General features: G+C 34.2%; 2 protein-coding genes across 2 annotated transcripts; one reads left to right on the forward strand and one right to left on the reverse strand.

The window, feature by feature from the left end:
- The first annotated feature begins 6392 nt into the window (after positions 1–6392).
- On the forward strand, positions 6393–9688 carry LOC110915046 (serine/threonine-protein kinase D6PKL2). Its single transcript, XM_022159673.2, has 3 exons — positions 6393–6740; positions 7287–8124; positions 8589–9688. The coding sequence occupies exons 2-3, from the start codon at positions 7385–7387 to the stop codon at positions 9478–9480; spliced, it is 1632 nt and encodes a 543-aa protein (XP_022015365.1). The 5' UTR covers positions 6393–6740; positions 7287–7384; the 3' UTR covers positions 9481–9688.
- LOC110915047 lies at positions 9650–12749 on the reverse strand. The gene is made up of 4 exons (XM_022159674.2): positions 12220–12749; positions 10833–10951; positions 10637–10752; positions 9650–10020 (listed from the first exon to the last, which is right to left on the reverse strand). The coding sequence occupies exons 1-4, from the start codon at positions 12656–12658 to the stop codon at positions 9777–9779; spliced, it is 918 nt and encodes a 305-aa protein (XP_022015366.1). The 5' UTR covers positions 12659–12749; the 3' UTR covers positions 9650–9776.
- Between the last annotated feature and the right edge of the window lie 7019 nt (positions 12750–19768).

A 19768-nucleotide genomic window follows, 5' to 3' on the forward strand; every position in this document is an offset into this window, starting at 1 on the left:
CGTCCCTGTGGTATGTCCCAAACATCAACCTGAGCCCCTAAATTAAATTTTTGGTTTTTTGAGCCCCTGACTTTATGAATTCATAACACTTTGAGTCCTTCTGTCACACTGCCGTCAGTTTGACCGTTTGAGCCAGGGGTAAAACCGTCTTTTGTCATCTCTTCCCTTCTAAAAACCCCAAATAACTTTATTAAGCCCTGATGTAGATGCTGGGCAGCAGTGGTTGGCCATGAACTATATGAATATAATTAAGGAAAAATTCACAGCACCAACATTGAATATATTCATAATTAAGGATGGTGGTGATGGTTAAAATTGAAGATACCATCTGTATCAAGAAGCTGAATCCTTCTATCTCTTAACCGTTGTTTGAGAGAATTGACAGTTTCAGTTCCAGCTTTGTGGTTCTTTTTTAGCTCTGCAACAGACATATCTGAAACAAAGTTTAAGGAGCTTCAATTTGAGACCTAACCTAACAGATGTTCATCTTTGTTTTGTTTGTAAGTTGAGAACAAAAGAGTTGTGGATTTAGGGGCTTGTGAACAGAGAGGAAGGTGAGAGGGTTTTGGCTTCAGGATGAATGGAAGAGCTGTGGAAGCTACAGTTGCAACTTGAACCAAACATTGTCACTACAGAAAAAAATCAACCTTGAACCAAACCCATCAGAAAAAAATTCAATCTTGAAGCAAACCCACCAAAAAAATTCAATCTTGAACCAAACCCATCAAAAAAATTCAATCTTGAAGCAAACCCATCAAAAAGATTCAATCTTTATCTGATATTCATTGATTTACAATGCAAAACTCACTGCCATCATCATCCACCACCACCACAACCACCACTGTGTACACCATCTTAATCATCACCACCACCAACAAAAACACAAACCAATCTCCACCATCCATTGCCTATTTCATCTCCGGATCCTCCAACGACCCAGGTCGGATCATCCGACTTTTGTTCTCCATCTACCATCCAAGAAACCAATATCTTCTTCATCTTGACAGTTCTGCCCCTCAAAAAGAAAGAGACTTTTTAGCCCTAACTGTTCAGTCGATGAAGTTGAAGATGATGAAGATGAAGATGATGAAGATGAAGAAAAAGACTTTTTAGCCCTAACTGTTCAGTCGATGAAGTTGAAGATGATGAAGATGAAGATGAAGCTGATGAAGATGAAGAAAGAGACTTTTTAGCCCTAACTGATGAAGTTGAAGATGATGAAGATGAAGCTGATGATGATGATGATGATGATGATGATGATGATGATGATGATGATGATGATGATGATCTGTTCTGAAGATGAAGATGATGATGATGATAATCGATGATGATGATCTGTTCTTGTTGAGAATGAGAAGTGTGATGAAACTGATCTGATCATTCATATATGCTATTAAGTGTAGATATCAAGGGTTAAGGGTATAAAGGACTTTTCACAATTGTCAAACAGTGAAACTGACGGAAGGACTCATACTGTTATGAATTTATAAAATCAGGGGCTCAAAAAACCAAAAATTTAATTTAGGGGGCAGGTTGATATTTGGGACATACCACAGGGACGCAAATTGCATTTTTCTCATTAATAAATAACTTCAATTTTGCAACTTAGACCATTTGTTTTTTTTTACTTTTAATCCAAAGTTTTTCATCTTTTGCAATTTAATTCCAACTCTTTTTTATTTTCAATTTTGGTCCACCATACTTTTCATCTTTCCCAAGTTTTTCGTTTCGTTCTAAATTTTGTGAGTTAACACACCACAACGTGCGGTGGGGTTCAACATTTTTTCGTATATTTTTTCCCGTTTGACTAACCCGTCACGTCACATCTATTTTTCTGCGTTTGACAAGTTCGTCCAGCACGCAGGTCCTGGATGGACTTAGTTATTTTTTTCTATGTTTTACGTTTCGGTTTAATTTCTGAGCAACGAGCGTGCGTGATTCAAAGATTTTACATATGCTTTTCGCTTGGCGTTATTTTTTTCCCCTTTTTTATTTTGTTTTTATGAGCTTTTCTGGTGTTGGGGGTCGCTGACAATGGTATGGTATTGCTACTACTTAACACAGTTTTATGACAACCGCTGCAACGCAGAGGCTTAATACTAGTAAATTAATAAATTATCAATTTAAAGAGTTGGTTTATATTCATGAGCAACGCTCAAATTAATGCATCGACTCTTCACAACTTTTTGTTGTAATACGAGAATACAGTGACTCAACTCATAAGTGCAATGTGAAGATTTAAAGCTGAACTTAATATAGATTTGAAGTTCACAAAAAAAAGTGACTATAGATTATTTTTTACTAGACAATCCTAGAATTTTAGAATATTTTAGTATTTATTAAATTATAGTTTTGCTGGGACCAATAAATTGACATTGTTTAAATAATTATTATCTTATTATTTTATAGATTGAGGTCCAATTTTATACTGGCTCAAGTTAAGACCGGACAAATTACTAATTTTATCGAGGTTATTATTATAGAGGTTCTAGTGTATTGTGATATCTTGTTAAAGATTTAGGAAGGCATTGAAAGTTCAAAAAATATATATGAAATGTGTATTGTGTAGCATACAGTGATGGATTTGTAAAAACAATAAAACATTTTACAAAGACAGAATCAACATTATATAGCACAAAAGTTTGGTAAAAACACAATAAAATATATCAACATTACAAGCAACACTACATTTTTTTTGGTTAAATTACCAATGCAGGATCCCCTTTTAATAAGATATTTCTCGACAAAAAAAATACATAAGCTTTTTATTTGAAGTACAATTCTTTATAGAATAAATGACACCTATATCAAGATCATTTTGTTACAAACATATACTTTTATCTTTTATCTTAGTAAAAAACCTCTCCATGGTTAGTGTTAAATGAAAAATCTATTACATAGACTTAACCTTATAAATTCGGTTATTTCGGTTAACCAAAATTTCATAAGCATAACCATAACCACTTGCTCGGTTAAACAAATGTCATAACCATTGGTTATGTCGGTTACTGGTTAAAATCGGTTAGGTTATGTCGACTATAGTTTGGTTATCGGTTATGGCGGTTAATTTGCTCACCCCTGCATGAAGTTAAGATAATCATCAACATATAAACCACCTTTTCCTTTTTCCTAGAATTTACTTATTGAACATCTATAACACTCACAACATACCTTATAAGTGTATTGTTTACAAGTGCATTGTTTAGTTCTTGACAAGCGTTTAGTCAAGTAAAATAAGTGTTTAACAAAGAAAGTTTAAGAAAATCTATTCACTCCCTCTAGTTTTTCACAAATAGACCCGAGAATGTAAATATGACGAATAAAAATGATGAAGAAACTGCTAAAATAATTGTTCTTGTTGGATATGAAGTCAAATAAATTTGGGGAATAAATTGACCTAAATAATGTGTATGTTTGCACTCCACTGATAGAAATCGTAAGGGGAATAACAAGATTGGACTCAATGTAGATTGTAGGTAATTGATGTGTATAATTAGAGAATACCTAAAATATTTTTTTTATCAGCATTGAATCCTCATAACATCAACAAACTTGTTTTTCGATATTGAAACAGAGAGTATTTTTGGTAAGCATCATTCTCTAATAGACATTACAAAAACTAACATACACATATATATTAGGAAAAACATACCTAGAATCCATATGATCGCTCATGACCATTCTAAAACTCTAAAGAAATATCAAACTATGAAGATTCATGTGAACCCAAATCTCCAGTTAGATATAGTGAATCTTTATATTTATCATTGAAAGGCAACCACGATAACTGTGAAAGTAAGCCTTTTCATATGATAAAATGACGCATAAAAATAAAACTAATATTAGGTTAAGTAAGTATTTGAAAAGACACGTGATTTTTTTCCATTGGCATCGTGCTTATACCATGGCGTGCGCGTGACAAGATCTTTGAAATAAGGTTGAAAAATGTCTCGCATGCACGTGCTGGTGTAAAATGGAATCATGGTTTGAGCAAGGTATGGTTATCGTCTACGTCTCTACGACATGTACGTGCTTTTGAGTTTAGTCGAACTATTTATGTATATTAGGTTTGACATATATCATATTTTATGGATGTTTCATCTCTTCTATAGTTCTAATGTGGCCTTTAAAACAAATTTGAAGTGATTAACTATGAATAATTATTTTACTTAAATGAAATCTTACGTCCTACTAAAACATTGTATGAATATAGCAATACATTCAACTTTTAACCACATATAACAACCAATTCAAAGCCATCAAAGAAACTAAAAAATATCATTTGTATAAACATCCCCTAATTTTAACAACTATCTTGATTTCTTTATGGTTATATCACTCTACCAATTTCTATTCGCTAATCATCCTATTAAGATCGACAAAATAAATGTAAGAAACTTGCAATAGTATTATGTTAATCATCTAATGTTGAATATTCATAGTTGTTTGACCACCCACATTGAAGGGCCCGCGACCCCATAATGTCGTGTCGTAAGTGTGGTAAGATCTTTGAAATAAGGTTGAAAAATGACTTGTATACACGTGCTTGTGTAAATTGGAATCATGGTTTGAGCAAGGTATGTTCAACGTCTATGACATGCACGTGCTTTTGAGTGTACCGAAATATTTTTTCATCTTAGGTTTGACACATATCATATTTTTATTGACGTTTCATCTCCTCCATAGTTCTAGTGTGGTCTTTGAAACAAATTTGAAGTAATTAAATATGAATAATTAATTTGCTTAAATGAAATATTGCACGTAATAAAGCATTGTATGATATAGAAATATCATCGATTAGTAACCATATCTAGAAATTAATTACTGAAAACTATCATTTTTATAAACATTCCTAATGTTAACAACTATCTTGATTTCTTTTTAGTTACACCACTCTACCGATTCCTCTTCACTAATATCTAGAAATTAATTACTGAAAACTATCATTTTTATAAACATTCCTAATGTTAACAACTATCTTGATTTCTCTCTAGTTACACCACTCCACCGATTCCTCTTCGCTATTCATCCTATGAAGATCAATCAAAAATAAAAAATGTAAGAAACTTGCATTAGTATTCTATTACCCAATCATCTACTCATGAATATTCATAGTTCTTTGACCACCCGCAATATTTATAGTTCTTTGATCACTCGCAGTGAAGCGTCCGCCACCCCACTAATGCCGTGGCATGTACGTGGCAAGATCTCTGAAATAAGGTTGAAAAATGTCTCGCATGCACGTGCTTGTGTAAAAAGGAATCATGGTTTGAGCAAGGTTTGGTTAGCGTCTACGACATGCACGTGCTTTTGCGTATACCGAACTATTCCTTCTTCTTAGGTTTGACATATATCATATTTTGTTGGCGTTTCATCTCCTCCATAGTTCTAATGCGGCCTTTAAAACAAATTTGAAGTAGTTAACTATGAATAATTAACCTGTTTAAATGAAGTATTACGTCCTAATAAAGCATTGTATGTATATAGCAATATCATCGACTATTAAGTATATCTAGCAATTAAATATCATCGACTATTAACTATATCTAGCAATTAATTTAAAGCCATCAAAGAAATTGAAAAGTATTTTTATAAACATCCCCCAATTTCAACAACTATCTTGATTTCTTTCTGGTTACACCACTCTACCAATTCCTCTTCACTAATCATCCTATTAAGGTCAATCAAAAAATTATTGTAAGAGACTTACAGTAGTTTTAAGTTACCCAAACATCTAACCATGAATATTCATAGTTGTTAGCCCACCTGCGGTGAAGCATCTGCCACCCCACTGATGTCTACGTGACTACAACCTGACGAGGAAGGCTCAACGACGACAATCTCTCTTACATTTCTCTATACTCTATTTCATACACCCCTACCATATGATTCTAGGGTACATGAACATCACCTATAATTTTTTTAACGGAAACTTAAATGCATCAAAACCTACATCATCTAATTTATTTTTCATCGCATCTTCTCTACCCCTCTTTTTTATTCCCAAACACTTTTACATTTGTCTATATTCACCCGCTCATATTCATCTTTATTTCTTTCCCGTCACACGTATAAAACAACTACAAAAAATTTAAAAAAAAAAGATAACTAGATAAGCCTAGAGGTACTTAAATTAAAAGTAAGTCTAGAGTGTAACAAGGACAAATATGCATCAATCAATCTTATCTAAATTGGTATGGAGTCAAAGCTTTGTAAAAATTCAAGTTTGACCCCATAAAGTTAGGATATAAAACAGTAAATAGTATATATGATTGAGATAGCAAAGGGTGAAGTTGAGACATAGTGAAGGAGACAGATTAAGGGGCAAATTAGTCATTTCCCATTGAAAAAGAAGTGCTTGTGCTTGTGCTTGTGTTGTGATGACTTGCCAGAACATGTGAGACTGAAGAGTCCAGCACGTTGATTCGTAGTTCGGACCCTTCTGTTTTTGTGACTCAAAAACTACCAAAATTATTCACAGAATTAAATCAAAATTAATTTTAGTAATAATATTAATATAAAGCTTTTTTGCTTGATTGTCTTGAATACAGGCCCAGTCAAATATTTATTACACTCAAGCATCACTTTCCCCACACACTCTCTCTCTCATCCCCCCTATCTCTCTCTCTCATCTTTTTCACAGGTATCATCAGCATGCTATGAACAAGAGTGCTTCCATCTTTCCTTTTTGCTCATACATCAAAGCAATGAACTTGTGGACCAGATTCTTCAGTTTCCAGGTATTATACCCTTTTAATCTCAGTTTTTTTTTTTTTTATATATATAACTACTTCTGTAGATTTGCTTTCTGCATCTTGTTTTACCTCTAGATTTTGTTGGATCTGTCTTTTATGGCTGTTCTGATATCAAAATCAAAGCTTTTTTGCTTCTTGTTTTAGCAAATTTGTCACTGGTTTCATTCTGCATTTGTCAATCTTTTTTCAACTTTTGTTCAACAGTCTTTGAATGTTATAAAAGTTTGCAGATTTCATATGGGTTTTTGTCTTTTTATCTGTTTGAAATGATTTGGGTATTGGGTTTCATGATTGATCTTCATTCTTGTTGTTGTTTTGGGTATTGACTTATTGTTGATTTGTTTCAAGATTTAGTTTCTTGATTGTTGGGTTGAGATCTGGTGTGTTGGATCGGTTTTCAGGTGATGTTTGTGTGATTTTGCAAGTGGGGTTTTGTTTTTATTGCGTGTGATCCACGTTTTGTTTGGTGAATTGTATGTCTTGATGATAAATTTCTGATCTTGAAACTTGTTCATGACATTGTGTTGACAGATTTGATAATTGGGGTTTAGAAGTTTTTTGAGATCAAGAGAAGGTTTGTTGCTGGATGAGTATCTTGATCCTGTCAAGTACATAGCTTTTATCTTTCAATGGCGTCAAAAGTCCGGTCTACGGCTGTACCGCCGCTAGCGCCAGCGGTGGCGGCAGAAATCGCGTCGAAACATGCTGTTGGAGATGATTTGGAAGCTAAACTGGCTTCCAAACTAACAATTGAAAGTGGTAAGGTTGGTGTTAGTTTGGATGAGGAAAAGAAGATTGGTGAGAAGAACAGCTCGGTTTCGGATAAAGCGAGTGATGGGAACAGCAGCCTCGGGAAGACGAGCGGGAGCGCGCGTGTCGATTTTGTGGAGAGTGGGAAGAGTAGTATGTGTAGAGGAAGCACAAGCAGCAATGTGAGTGATGAAAGCAGCTGTAGTAGTTTCAGTAGCAGTATCAACAAGCCGCATAAGTCGAATGATATGCGATGGGAAGCTATTCAAGTGGTTCGAGCGCGAGACGGGGCGTTGGGTTTGACCCATTTCAGATTGTTGAAGAGATTAGGGTGTGGTGATATTGGTAGTGTTTACTTGGCTGAGTTGACCGGGACGAAAGCGTATTTTGCTATGAAAGTTATGGATAAAGCGTCTTTAGCTAGCCGTAAAAAGCTTCTTCGCGCTCAAACCGAGAGAGAGATTCTGCAATCGTTGGACCACCCGTTTCTTCCAACGTTATACACTCATTTTGAGACCGATAAGTTTTCGTGTTTGGTGATGGAGTTTTGTCCCGGAGGAGATTTGCATACACTCAGGCAAAGACAGCCCGGGAAACACTTCACCGAGCAGGCTGTCAAGTAAGCATCTTTTTAATATGATCCAAGGGTGCACTACCCGCTTAACCCATTTATCTGCACGTGTGAAATGCGTTGACGGGTCGTAATCATGTTGTAAACATGGTAATTGGGTTGGTGGGTTGTAAAAACTGGGTTAAACGAGTCAAAACATGTTAGTGAGTCGGCCTGTCTAGTTAATTAGGTTGGTTGGTTTGCCTGTTTGACGAAAACAGGTTAAACATGTCAACCCGAACATGACCTTTTTATTAAACGGGTTATTTAAACCCAAAACCTGATTATTTTTGTGTCATGTTTGTGTTGGGTCATAAATTGCCACCCCTATGCATACATAAAAAGTCATTCAATATGATGTTTGGCATGTTTTGATGGTTTTTGAATGTTAAATTATGTAACATGCATATGACACGATCTTGTTTAGTTTCCGGTTTTACCCTTTCACTTATGATTTTGATGTTCTTTTACAGGTTTTACGTGGCAGAGGTGCTGTTAGCCATGGAATATCTCCACATGCTCGGGATTGTTTACCGTGACCTTAAACCCGAAAACGTCCTCGTGAGGGAAGACGGGCATATAATGCTCTCGGATTTTGATCTATCCCTTCGTTGCAGTGTTAGCCCGACTTTAGTAAAGTCTTCATCTATGGACTCCGAGCCCCTTCGTCGGAACACCGCGTATTGTGCCCAACCCGCTTGCATTGAGCCGTCATGTATTCAGCCTTCGTGTGTGGTCCCCACATCTTGCTTCTCGCCTCGTTTCTTTTCAAGCAAATCCAAGAAAGAACGCAAAAGCAAAGTCACAAAAGACATTGGAAACCAAGTTAGCCCGTTGCCTGAACTCATGGCTGAACCAACCAGTGCCCGATCCATGTCATTTGTGGGAACCCACGAGTACTTAGCCCCCGAGATCATTAAAGGTGAAGGCCATGGAAGCGCTGTAGATTGGTGGACGTTTGGCATATTCCTATACGAGTTATTGTTTGGTAGGACTCCATTTAAAGGGTCGGGTAATCGCGCCACATTGTTTAACGTTGTGGGCCAGCCACTTCGGTTTCCAGAGTCACCCGCGGTTAGCTTTTCTGCTCGGGATCTAATCAGGGGTTTGCTTGTGAAAGAACCACAACACAGACTCGCTTATAAACGTGGAGCCACTGAGATCAAGCAACACCCGTTCTTCGAAGGTGTTAACTGGGCGTTAATCCGCTGTGCTACGCCACCAGACGTCCCTAAGCCGGTTGAGTATGAAAGGTTTTCCGGGGCTCCTGTTGCATCAACAAGTGAAAAGACTAATATACCCCCGGTTGCTGCTCCAAACCAACAAAAGGGTTCAGACAATTACTTGGAGTTCGATTTCTTTTAAATATACCTATGAATGGATTTGCAGGGGGGTGATTATGGGGGAGAATGGTTGTATTTTTCTTGGATGAACTACATGAAACTTGTGAGTTGTAATTGTCTGTTGTTGCATTGCATCATATCATTTATCAACCTCATGAACATGACTATGATGATGATGATGATCTATCATGAACATATAAACATCAAAGACAACTTTGTTTATTGGTTTTTTTTTTTTTTTGGTCACAAATGAGGTGTTGTGCTTTTTGAGTTTTATATATAAATGTATACAACAATACAACCTATAGAAACAAATTTTCAGAGCTTGAAGCAGCCGCATCTGACAAAGCTGTTGGTATGGTCCTGCATCGGTTCTAGGGGGGTGTCACGTGGAGAAGGAGCAGCCGAGTATGGAGAGCCGGGTGGCTCGTTGGTCAACTGGTCTTGCAATGATACTTCCTTCCCGTCGCATATGACTTTGACTTCACAAAAGTGTGGCGCGTTATGTAGTATTTGATCAAGCGTCCCTCCGCCCCCTTTCTTGCTGCTACTCTTAAGTTTCCTGTTATTTATTGTGTGTCAATACAATAGTGTTAAAAGGATGATATATGGGTTGAAGGTGGGGGTGTCAATCATGTCAGGTTTACAGGTTTCGGGTTGGCTGCCGTATATTGTTCAACCTGAACACGACCCATATCTATCCCAACCAAGACATACTTAAAATCGTGTAAATCCAAACACGATCTGTTTAACACATTTATCTAAACGTGTCAATCGAGTTGACATGTAGTAAATAAGTTGTAAACCTGTTAATTGGGTTGGGAGGTTATAATAAATGAGTTAAAGAGTCCAATACGGATTGACATGTTTACTTAAGCAGGTTGACAGGTCGACTTGATTATTTAAACGGGTTAAACAAGCTAACCTCAACAAGACCCGTTTAATTAAACAGGTCAATTCAAACACGACTCGTTTATTAAATGGGTTTGATATTATAACAAAGTATGATTACTTTTGTGTCATGTCGAAAATTGCCACCCTAGTTGAAGGTAGGGACCCGCAACAAACACAAAAATAATCAGGTTTTGGGTTCATATAACCATGTCTGACCATTTTATAGATGGGTCATATTGGGTTCACCTGTGTAACCCATTTAGTCAAACATCATGTGCACTTACCTTAGGTTTGATTTGGTGGCACCCATCACTAACTTTCTTATATTTAAGATTGGAATGAGGTCAAGAATGGCTTTTGCCTCCATGTCACTCTCAATAAGCACAGTTTCAACTTGAACCTGCAACACCAAGTACAGATGTGAATTATGATGATATATAGATACACAACATTTTGTATATATCAATATATGCAATGTACCTTTGAAGACGAGCATAAAGAGAGAAACTTTTGGAGGTATTCGGCTCTCTTGCTTCGTTCATCACTCACGTAACTTTCTTTCTGCTCCGGGTTTGCTTGACTTATAGGTAACCTCCCCACTGTATATTCGACATCAGTAGTATTCTCAGTTTCAGTATGACTCGCCAAGATCTATAGCGTGATTTACAACATTAACACGGTGACAATATGTTTTATGACGCCCGACACATAACATTAGTGTTTTAAGCTCATAAAACATCTCTCAAGCCATCATTTTCTTAAAGAGTTTCCTTAAGTGCCAAAACTAGAATCTTTTGACATAAAAGGAAACAAATGTCAAGTAAGTTGAGGGAGTTATGATATGGTTTTTACGCCAATATTTCAAGTATTTTCATCAAGTTATTATTAAAAACTGTATTTAGCATTGGCGTTTATGTTTACATTCATATGACTTGGTTCACACTTCACAGTTTGTTTTTGACACTTTGCAAGTTTATGGTAAATCAAACCTAACCTACCATTTAATCTTTACTTATTATACATGTCTTTTTAATATGCATACCAATCTTTATTATAAGCTTTTAATACAAATTAGCAATTTTGAAAAATATGTTCAAACCACCAAACTGTTCCAATTGGAACCATAAAACCATTAAAACCAACCAATCTATCTAACAGAGTCGATTTCATTTGCCGTTTCCTAAAGCCATAGTTAGCAGTTCGCCCTAGAATCTTATTCAAACCAACCGAACCCACTCGTGAAATTTTATAAAATGTTGAACATGCTTTAGTTTGTACTTTATGTTATATAAATCAGTTTTAGTAGCAAAGTTTTGAAAATGAAATTGATCATGGAAAAATGGTTTATAAAATGGTTTAGGTGGCTAATTGCATCCAATTTCTATAAGTTTGATAAACTTTTTTAAATTTTGAAATTAGCCACGGCAATAATCCCCAAATTAGGGCACTAATTGCACCCAGTTCCCCCTAATTCCCGGACACATAACTTTACATCTGTAAAGTGGACCTTACTTTTAGGGCAACTAACTTTACACCAAATCTAATAAATCACAAATTAAATTAGTCAAACAGACGGATTATCCTATACACATCTATAAACTCCATAAATGAAACTCGGGAAAACAGCGTAAGTGAAATCCGATACAAATAAACTTAACCTACTAAACATACGAATAAAATCAGAATAATTTTCATTTGAACTAGAGAAATTATTATTATTGTAGTTACAGCATAATAATAATTACTCTCGTTCAAAACGCTACAATTAGAGTAATTTTGTTACTCTAGTTATTGATGCGTTTACTACGATAAGGTGTATTCGGATATGATCTCAACATTATATAATTATATATAATGACGTGCTTACAAGGAGTAGGTATGAATCGGAGCTCCGGAAACACATGAACAAGATAAACAATGCCGGATCCATAAACACCACTACCAATAGTCCACACAAGCGCATCCATACTCGCCGACAACAACTCATCACTTCCTCTCCACGTCACCACGTAAACGACGTCGTTCACATTCCGATCACTATCATAACCAAACAACTCACTACTGTTACTGTAACCTTCATTATATCCTTCGGTTATTGACGGCATTAGTCTCGTTGTTCTGTTGCGAACGTCGTCGTTTTCTTCTTCTTCTTCTTCGTCGTCTTCTTCGGTTATTTCGTGATTACTCCAACTATTGTTGTTGATTCTGTAGTTTTCGAAGTTAATTATGTTGATTGGAGGTGGTACCGGCACCGGCGCCGGCAGGATGACGTCGGAGATGACGTGTTCGGTGGATTTCTCCGTCATGGCTGCCGGAACGGTGTCGTTTGGTTGATCTAATCGGAATCTGGTGTTGTGTTGAATGAAGGTGTTATGTACGGTTTCGTTGACAGTGACACACGTTGAAGTATGAAATATGATACAATGATTTAATCGCGTTGATATTTTTTATTATTTAGTTTCTTTTTTTTATTTGGATTTGGAATATATAATTTAGTGAAATTATGTGACATAAAAATTATCAAAGATATGCTATTTGTAGTTGTGGAATATGATGAGGCGACTAATAGAGTTGTACACGTTGATTACAATATCATAGTAAAAAATGTATTTTAAAGTTTTCTTTATTGTATTTGAAAATTATTTGTATATAAAATTTATTTAAAACAAAATGATGTAGTTAAAACAAATAATGGTAGTAGGTTTTTATCTTCACTAAAATGGTGTGGGTTCAAGTCTTATCAAATGGGTAATAAGTGAGTAGATTTTAACAGGGTATTTGTTTGCTTTTCAAAATAACAAATGGTTAATAATGATGTTCAAGTGTTTTATAGATGAGTGTGGTTTTTGTCACCCAGAGGGGGTGCGGGGTGGGCAACGTCTCAGGGCACAAGTTCTCGACGGCGTAAAAATTTATTTATTTTTAATAAATTTACATTGTATAATTTAGAATATATAAGTACCGAATTGGAAAATAACATGATGAGATACATGGTCTGGTGGTTCTTATGTCAATTAACAAGCAGACATTGGGTTCTAATCCTGATAGCTTCTTCCTTAGTTGATTTTTTTTATGTTTATTACCTATGCATTAAATGCAAATGATATTAATTGACTAATTTTATGTTACATTAAATCAAAATGGCAATGATAGTTACTTCTCAAATCTAGTTTAAAAATATTTATTTATGTTAATTTCTTAAAATATTATTCAATCAAAAAGTGTTGGTGTCAGACATCAAAAAGTGTTGAACAAGCATGAACTCCACACTTTCTAACCCGTATCATGTTTATTCGGATTTCCCATTAATCTTATGGAAATCCAATTAAGTGAAATGATGATGGACCAATATCACCATCAATTCCAATGGATAATAACACAAATGGTTTTCAAATGGTTAATAATGATGTTCAAGTGTTTTATAGAAGAGTGTGGTTTTTGTCACCCAGAGGGGGTGCGGGGTGGGCAACGTCTCAGGGCATAAATTCTCGAGGGTGCAAAAATTTATTTATTTTTAATAAATTTACATTGTATACTTTAGAATATATAAGTACCGAATTGGAAAATAACATGATGAGACACATGGTCTGGTGGTTCTTATGTCAATTAGCAAGCAGACATTGGATTCTAATCCTGATAGCTTCTTCCTTAGTTGATTTTTTTCTTATGTTTATTACCTATGTATTAAATGCAAATGATCTTAATTGACTAATTTTGTGTTACATTAAATCAAAATGGCAATGATAGTTACTTCTCAAATCTAGTTTAAAAATATTTATTTATGTTAATTTCTTAAAATATTATTCAATCAAAAAGTGTTGGTGGCAGACATCAAAAAGTGTTGAACAAGCATGAACTCCACACTTTCTAACTCGTATCATGTTTATTCAGATTTTCCATTAATCTTATGGAAATCCAATTAAGTGAAATGATGATGACACCAATATCACCATCAATTCCAATGGATATTAGAGCATTCACATCCATTCCATCATATTTTCACCCTAAATTACACTAAAAAACACTACATTTTCTCTTTCATTTCAATTAAATAATATTTTTTTATACCTTTATCATTACGTTTTCTCTCTCCTCCACTCACAACCACTTTCAAAATATATTAAAAAATTATAGGGGATGAACAGTGTCCCCCCAAATATACAGATGAACAGTAACATTTTCTCTCTCCTCCACTCACAACCACTTTTTATACTTTTACATTATAAAAACTCCACACACATTATTTGATGGAATGGATGTGAATGCTCTAATAACACAAATGCATCTATTAATGAGGATGATGACTCTTTTAATAGTACAAATATATAGGCTTGATAGGGAGCTTGATTTTGCTAAGTGCAAGTAGACAAGATAGGAAGTATTGCGCTTTTCGTGTGCTAGATTTTTAGGAAAATCCAAAAACATCATACTGTAAAGCAGTTAAACGAATCTTTATGTACATAAAAGGCACCATAAACTTGATCCTTTGGTCCCTCAAACAAACTTGTGTTTATGTCATATGCTTCGCTGATTCAAATTATTAAGATGTATGGTAGATCGAAAAAACGCAAGTGGACTATATGTCCTAATTCAGTTGTCACATACTTCATTGTTCTTAAAAGAACAAGCTTTGGTTGCTCTATATCTACTACATAATCCAAATATGTAGCCGGAGAGCATGTGCACAAGTGATCCGGATGCAACACACTACTAGACTATAAGGTACATCTAACCGAAATACCTATATTATGTGATAGTAATGGTACTATTGACTTAGAAGTAAACACATTAAATTGTGAAATCATTTAATATTAAAAAAGGTAATGTATTTGACAAATTGTCATTATCTAAAAAGCGTTTTTTGGTACTTTCACTAAACCACTTAAACATGATTTATTTTGCAATCGATGTACTAAATATAAGTTCTTTAAATTCACCACTGTTAAAATTGTTTTAACAAGTGGATTCCAAGAAAACTAAAAAGGGAATTTGGTTTATTTTTGTGAGGGATTTAAAGTGGGAAATGGCTGTGAAGGTGGTCAAATAGATGGGAAAATGGACAGACAAATTATACACGGAAGTCACGTGGAAGCACCTAAGATAGGTAAATTTGATAGGCCAACTATTGAAACCTTTAAAAATTACCTTTACACCTTTCTCGTATGACTTTTTAAGTTTTTTTAGTTATTGTTTGGGATTTCATTAACGTATAAATTTATAGGGTTGGTTAGGGGTGTTCAGAATTCGTTTCGAATTTGATTAAATTCAATTCGATTACTAGGAATTTGTTTCGATTATAAGAATTCGAATTCGAATCCGATTCAATTCGAGTCAAATAAATCGAATACGAATCAAATAAATCGAATACGAATTTATAATTTCAAATTCGATTCGATTCGAAATTCGAATAAAAATTATACATTTTATTTATTATTTTTATATATATTTACATATATAACTTTTATTGGGCTATACTATAAATTATTTTCAAAATTTATTCCAAGTATTAAAATTGTCCATTACCAAACCCACTACATGTCCCATAACTAAAACCTAAGTAGCAAATCTATCAGTAGATTTCTAACCCCAAAAATATTAACTTGTAGTGGTTATTCCCGAATTCTCGTTTTGAATGTTAGATAAGTGGTACTTTATTTGGAATGTTTTATGGTTGCTTTAAAACTTCTGTTTCATTTTAATAGTTATTTACATGTTTTAAAAGAAACTGAATCAAATTGAATTTATTCGAATATGAATTCGAATCGAATTGGGTAGGTTTTAATCAAATACAAATCGAATTCGAATTCAAGGAAAATTAAAAATTATTCGAATATTTCGATTCGAATAATTCGAAAATTCGATATTCGATTCGATGAACACCTCTAGGGTTGGGTTTAAATAGATAGTCTCTTAAAACTAAAAAGTCATGCGAAAGATATCACCATCCTTTGATTGAACTCATTCTAGCGGTAATGAACCGTCTCGTCGAACTCTACGATCTTAAATTTTAGGTTTTCACTTTGTATTTTTAGCTTGTAGATTTTATAATTTTTGTTCGGATCATTATCTCTTTTTATTTGACATCGTGGTTTTTTCTTATTTTCGTCATTGTCTCTTTTTTCACGATTCATTATGCCTTTTTTCCTTGGTATTGTGTTATATTTTGTGATCAATTGTATCTTTGTACCGTTTCTAGATTTAGGAGACTGTGTAGGATAAGTAGATAACTCAACTCTAAATTTATTTAACTTTATCGGGTGGTTCTGTTGGTAGCACGATAATACTCCAGTGGCCCGTCAGTGATCTAAATTTACCGTTAGAATATATATATATATATATATATATATATATATATATATATATATAGAGAGAGAGAGAGAGAGAGAGAAAGTGTAGAATACAATATCCCTTAACGTACAATACGTACGTTATAGTGAAATCACATTTTATAAAAAAACATGTTAAAATCGCATGTTTTTTCTTTTATGAAATCGCATGTTGTATTTTGTAGCAATTTCGCATGTTGGTAAATATGATGAAATCACATGTTGTGAAATAAAACAATTTCGCATGTTGGTTTTTCAGCATAAATCGTATGTTCAAAACTGAATTCGCACCAGATCGGACGGATGGGATGAGCGCGTACATATTGTACGATAAGAGTTATTGTACGTTAACCTAACCCTATATATATATATATATATATATATATATATATATATAATCTTTATACATTTTAGCTTAATTGTTGCAATATACTTATTATTTTAGTCAATATCTGGGTATAAATCTTACACAAGTTGGATGTATATTTCTTTCTATGTAAAATCACGTGGCTCGGTTTTTTTTTATAAATTGATATCCAAATAGATAAAAATAAATAAAACATAACGTTGTAATATATGTCTATCTATACTTTTTATAAAAGGAGAAATCCCAATGACATAAGAAAAACTGATGTGACAGGCAGAGATGCTGTCCAACAATGCTTTTCTTATGTCATTATTGCATCATAAAGCCTAATATATAAAATCATTTTAAATTCACTCAAAGCTCTTCCAATAACATCTATACTTCATTCACAATTAAAACATCTGCTCTTCACTTTACATTCAAACCTCTGCTCATCATAAACAAAGTAAACCTCTGGCCAGATTCCAAATTCTAGCTCCAGATTCAAAATTCAAATCATATATTCAAACCCTATAAATAAGATATATGAATCTGGCTCTACATTCAAATTTCAACTTTATCTCTCTCGCTCATATCTGCGAGCGTATCTCTCTCTCTCAAATGCATAACTCTCATGATTCAGCCGACTAATCTCCGATTACACTTCTTTGTTCGAACATTTGTTGATTCTGTTTACCCATCATCGTTCTAATATCATGTGTTTGAACTTCTGTTTACATATTATCGTTCCAGTATCATTGTTTCAACATCGTCGTTTCAATGAAGCTTCCCTTCACACATCAACCTTTCAACATCGATATTGCAGTATCATTGGTGCAACATCGTGAAAAGTTGCATGTGCTACCTTATTTGATGGGAGAGTTGCATTGTTCACACATCGTTAAATCAAAAAAGTCAGCTTTTCTTATGTCAGTGAGATTTTCTTCTTTTATACAAAGTGTAGGTTGGTGCAATATCGTCAAAAGTTATATGTGCTACCTTCGTTGAGAGGAGACCTTTGCATTTTAGGTTTGTTTCTTATTTTGATTATCTGTGGTTTAGTTTGATTATGAAGAAACAAGTGTTGAAAATGTTGATAGTTTTTGTTGACAGTGACATTTTAGAATATGGAAAGATGCATATTGAGATTATTAAATTAAATAAACATACATAGAAAAATAAAAATTTACTGAAATATTCATAAACTATTACACACTAGAGTTAACACTTGCTAGGATTTCGTAGACTCTGGCCTTTCTCCATGTGATTTCATGCTCTCTTTTGTTTTTCAGATCAGTTAGCATGTTGCAGATTTTCTGATCCTCGTTTAGTAGTTGTGTCAGGAACTATTCTGCATTCTTCTGGAAATCTGATGGAGGAGAGTGGAGACTTAATCAAGCAATGCTATGCTGTTCTAGGTTTTGTTTTAATTAGTGTCATTGATTATGTCGACTTTCCTGTTTAGTTCTTCATCTGTTCTTTTTTCTTTGAGTGACCACATCGAGAATTGTGTTTTAACATCGCTGGTGTCTGACCAGTGGTAGAAGTTGAAGTTTGCCATGTAGATTTTTGTTGGATTTTCTGATTTGAAACAATTTTTGTCAAACAGTGATTTATAAGACAATTTGTTGATGTTGTGAATCAAAAGTAATCATCGGTCTTTTATAGAGTTTAAAACCGCGTCTAAATGTTAAATGAAGAGGTTAATTGTAATTATGATAATCTGCTTTTTTTCTTTGAGGTTCTAAAATTTGTCTCTTGGGTTTCTTGATATTTAATTTTATAGTTTTCCCATAAAAGTTGGGGTTTGAAAAGTTTTTTGCATACATTAATATGTTTATATTATATCTACACGTTTTGATTGATTAGATTATTAAATGTACAATGAGTTTAAGTGTCATTTCTTTCACTGTTAGATATTTCAGTATATAAACTCATTGCCACTTTACCTGTTTTTCATCACGTTTTCCTACGAAGATATCACACTTTCGGGAAAGCCGAGTAATATAGTTTATTGAAATGGCGTCATACACTTCTGCAAAATCAGATGATTTAAAGCAGTGTTTTATCAGGCAAATTGAGGAACAGGTGCATGAGGATAAGGCTACTCTTTGAGAGCTGAAGAGATGTTTTGATGGACTGCAAGTTGGCCTGTTCACGAGAGAGCAGGTTTCTAGAAATCTGATGTGGATGCCTTCAACTTTCGTTCGTGAGCTTTGTGTTGTCAGTAATATAGAGTGCGGTGATAGAGACGTGGAGTTCATGGCGATGCTGAAGGACATACATCGAGCGGTTCAGCAATCGATGGAGTTGAAGCTAAAATTTCTTAATTCTTGCTGTTATTGTTAGATTTGAAAGTTTAGTTGTTCAGTATGTTATGTAAATATTGGTCTTTTAATTGCATGAATAAATGGATAAATTTTAATGTTATGAATCTATGTTGTTGCATTTTACTTTTATTTATTTAGTGTTTGAGTTTGATTTAGATTATGTTGATGTTGAATTGTGTGTGAACAGATGTTTGGTAAGTCAAAATAGGTTTAATAGGATCAAGGGTTGGTTTAATGGTGAACAGAAGAGTGCAAAGATAAAACAAGGTATAAAATTTGATCATTGATAGCAGTTTTTTGAAGAATTTGCTCCTGCAAATTACAGAGAGTCAATATTTAGAGTTGTAAAAGGTCTGTTGTATTTAAAGTCTGGTAAAAGAGAACATCTGCTGATGATGAAAGATTGAAAAAGGA

Source organism: Helianthus annuus, chromosome 16 (genome assembly GCF_002127325.2).
Source record: "Helianthus annuus cultivar XRQ/B chromosome 16, HanXRQr2.0-SUNRISE, whole genome shotgun sequence".
Classification (NCBI taxonomy): domain Eukaryota; kingdom Viridiplantae; phylum Streptophyta; class Magnoliopsida; order Asterales; family Asteraceae; genus Helianthus; species Helianthus annuus.

Bases quoted from the DNA above. Each gene is read 5' to 3' on its own strand.
- LOC110915046 (XM_022159673.2), top strand. From the start codon at position 7,385: ATGGCGTCAAAAGTCCGGTCTACGGCTGTACCGCCGCTAGCGCCAGCG. The intron at 8,125-8,588 runs GTAAGCATCTTT...GTTCTTTTACAG, and splicing joins TTCACCGAGCAGGCTGTCAA to GTTTTACGTGGCAGAGGTGC.
- LOC110915047 (XM_022159674.2), bottom strand. From the start codon at position 12,658: ATGACGGAGAAATCCACCGAACACGTCATCTCCGACGTCATCCTGCCG. The intron at 10,753-10,832 runs GTACATTGCATA...TTGGTGTTGCAG, and splicing joins CTTTATGCTCGTCTTCAAAG to GTTCAAGTTGAAACTGTGCT. The intron at 10,021-10,636 runs GTAAGTGCACAT...AATAAATAACAG, and splicing joins GCCACCAAATCAAACCTAAG to GAAACTTAAGAGTAGCAGCA.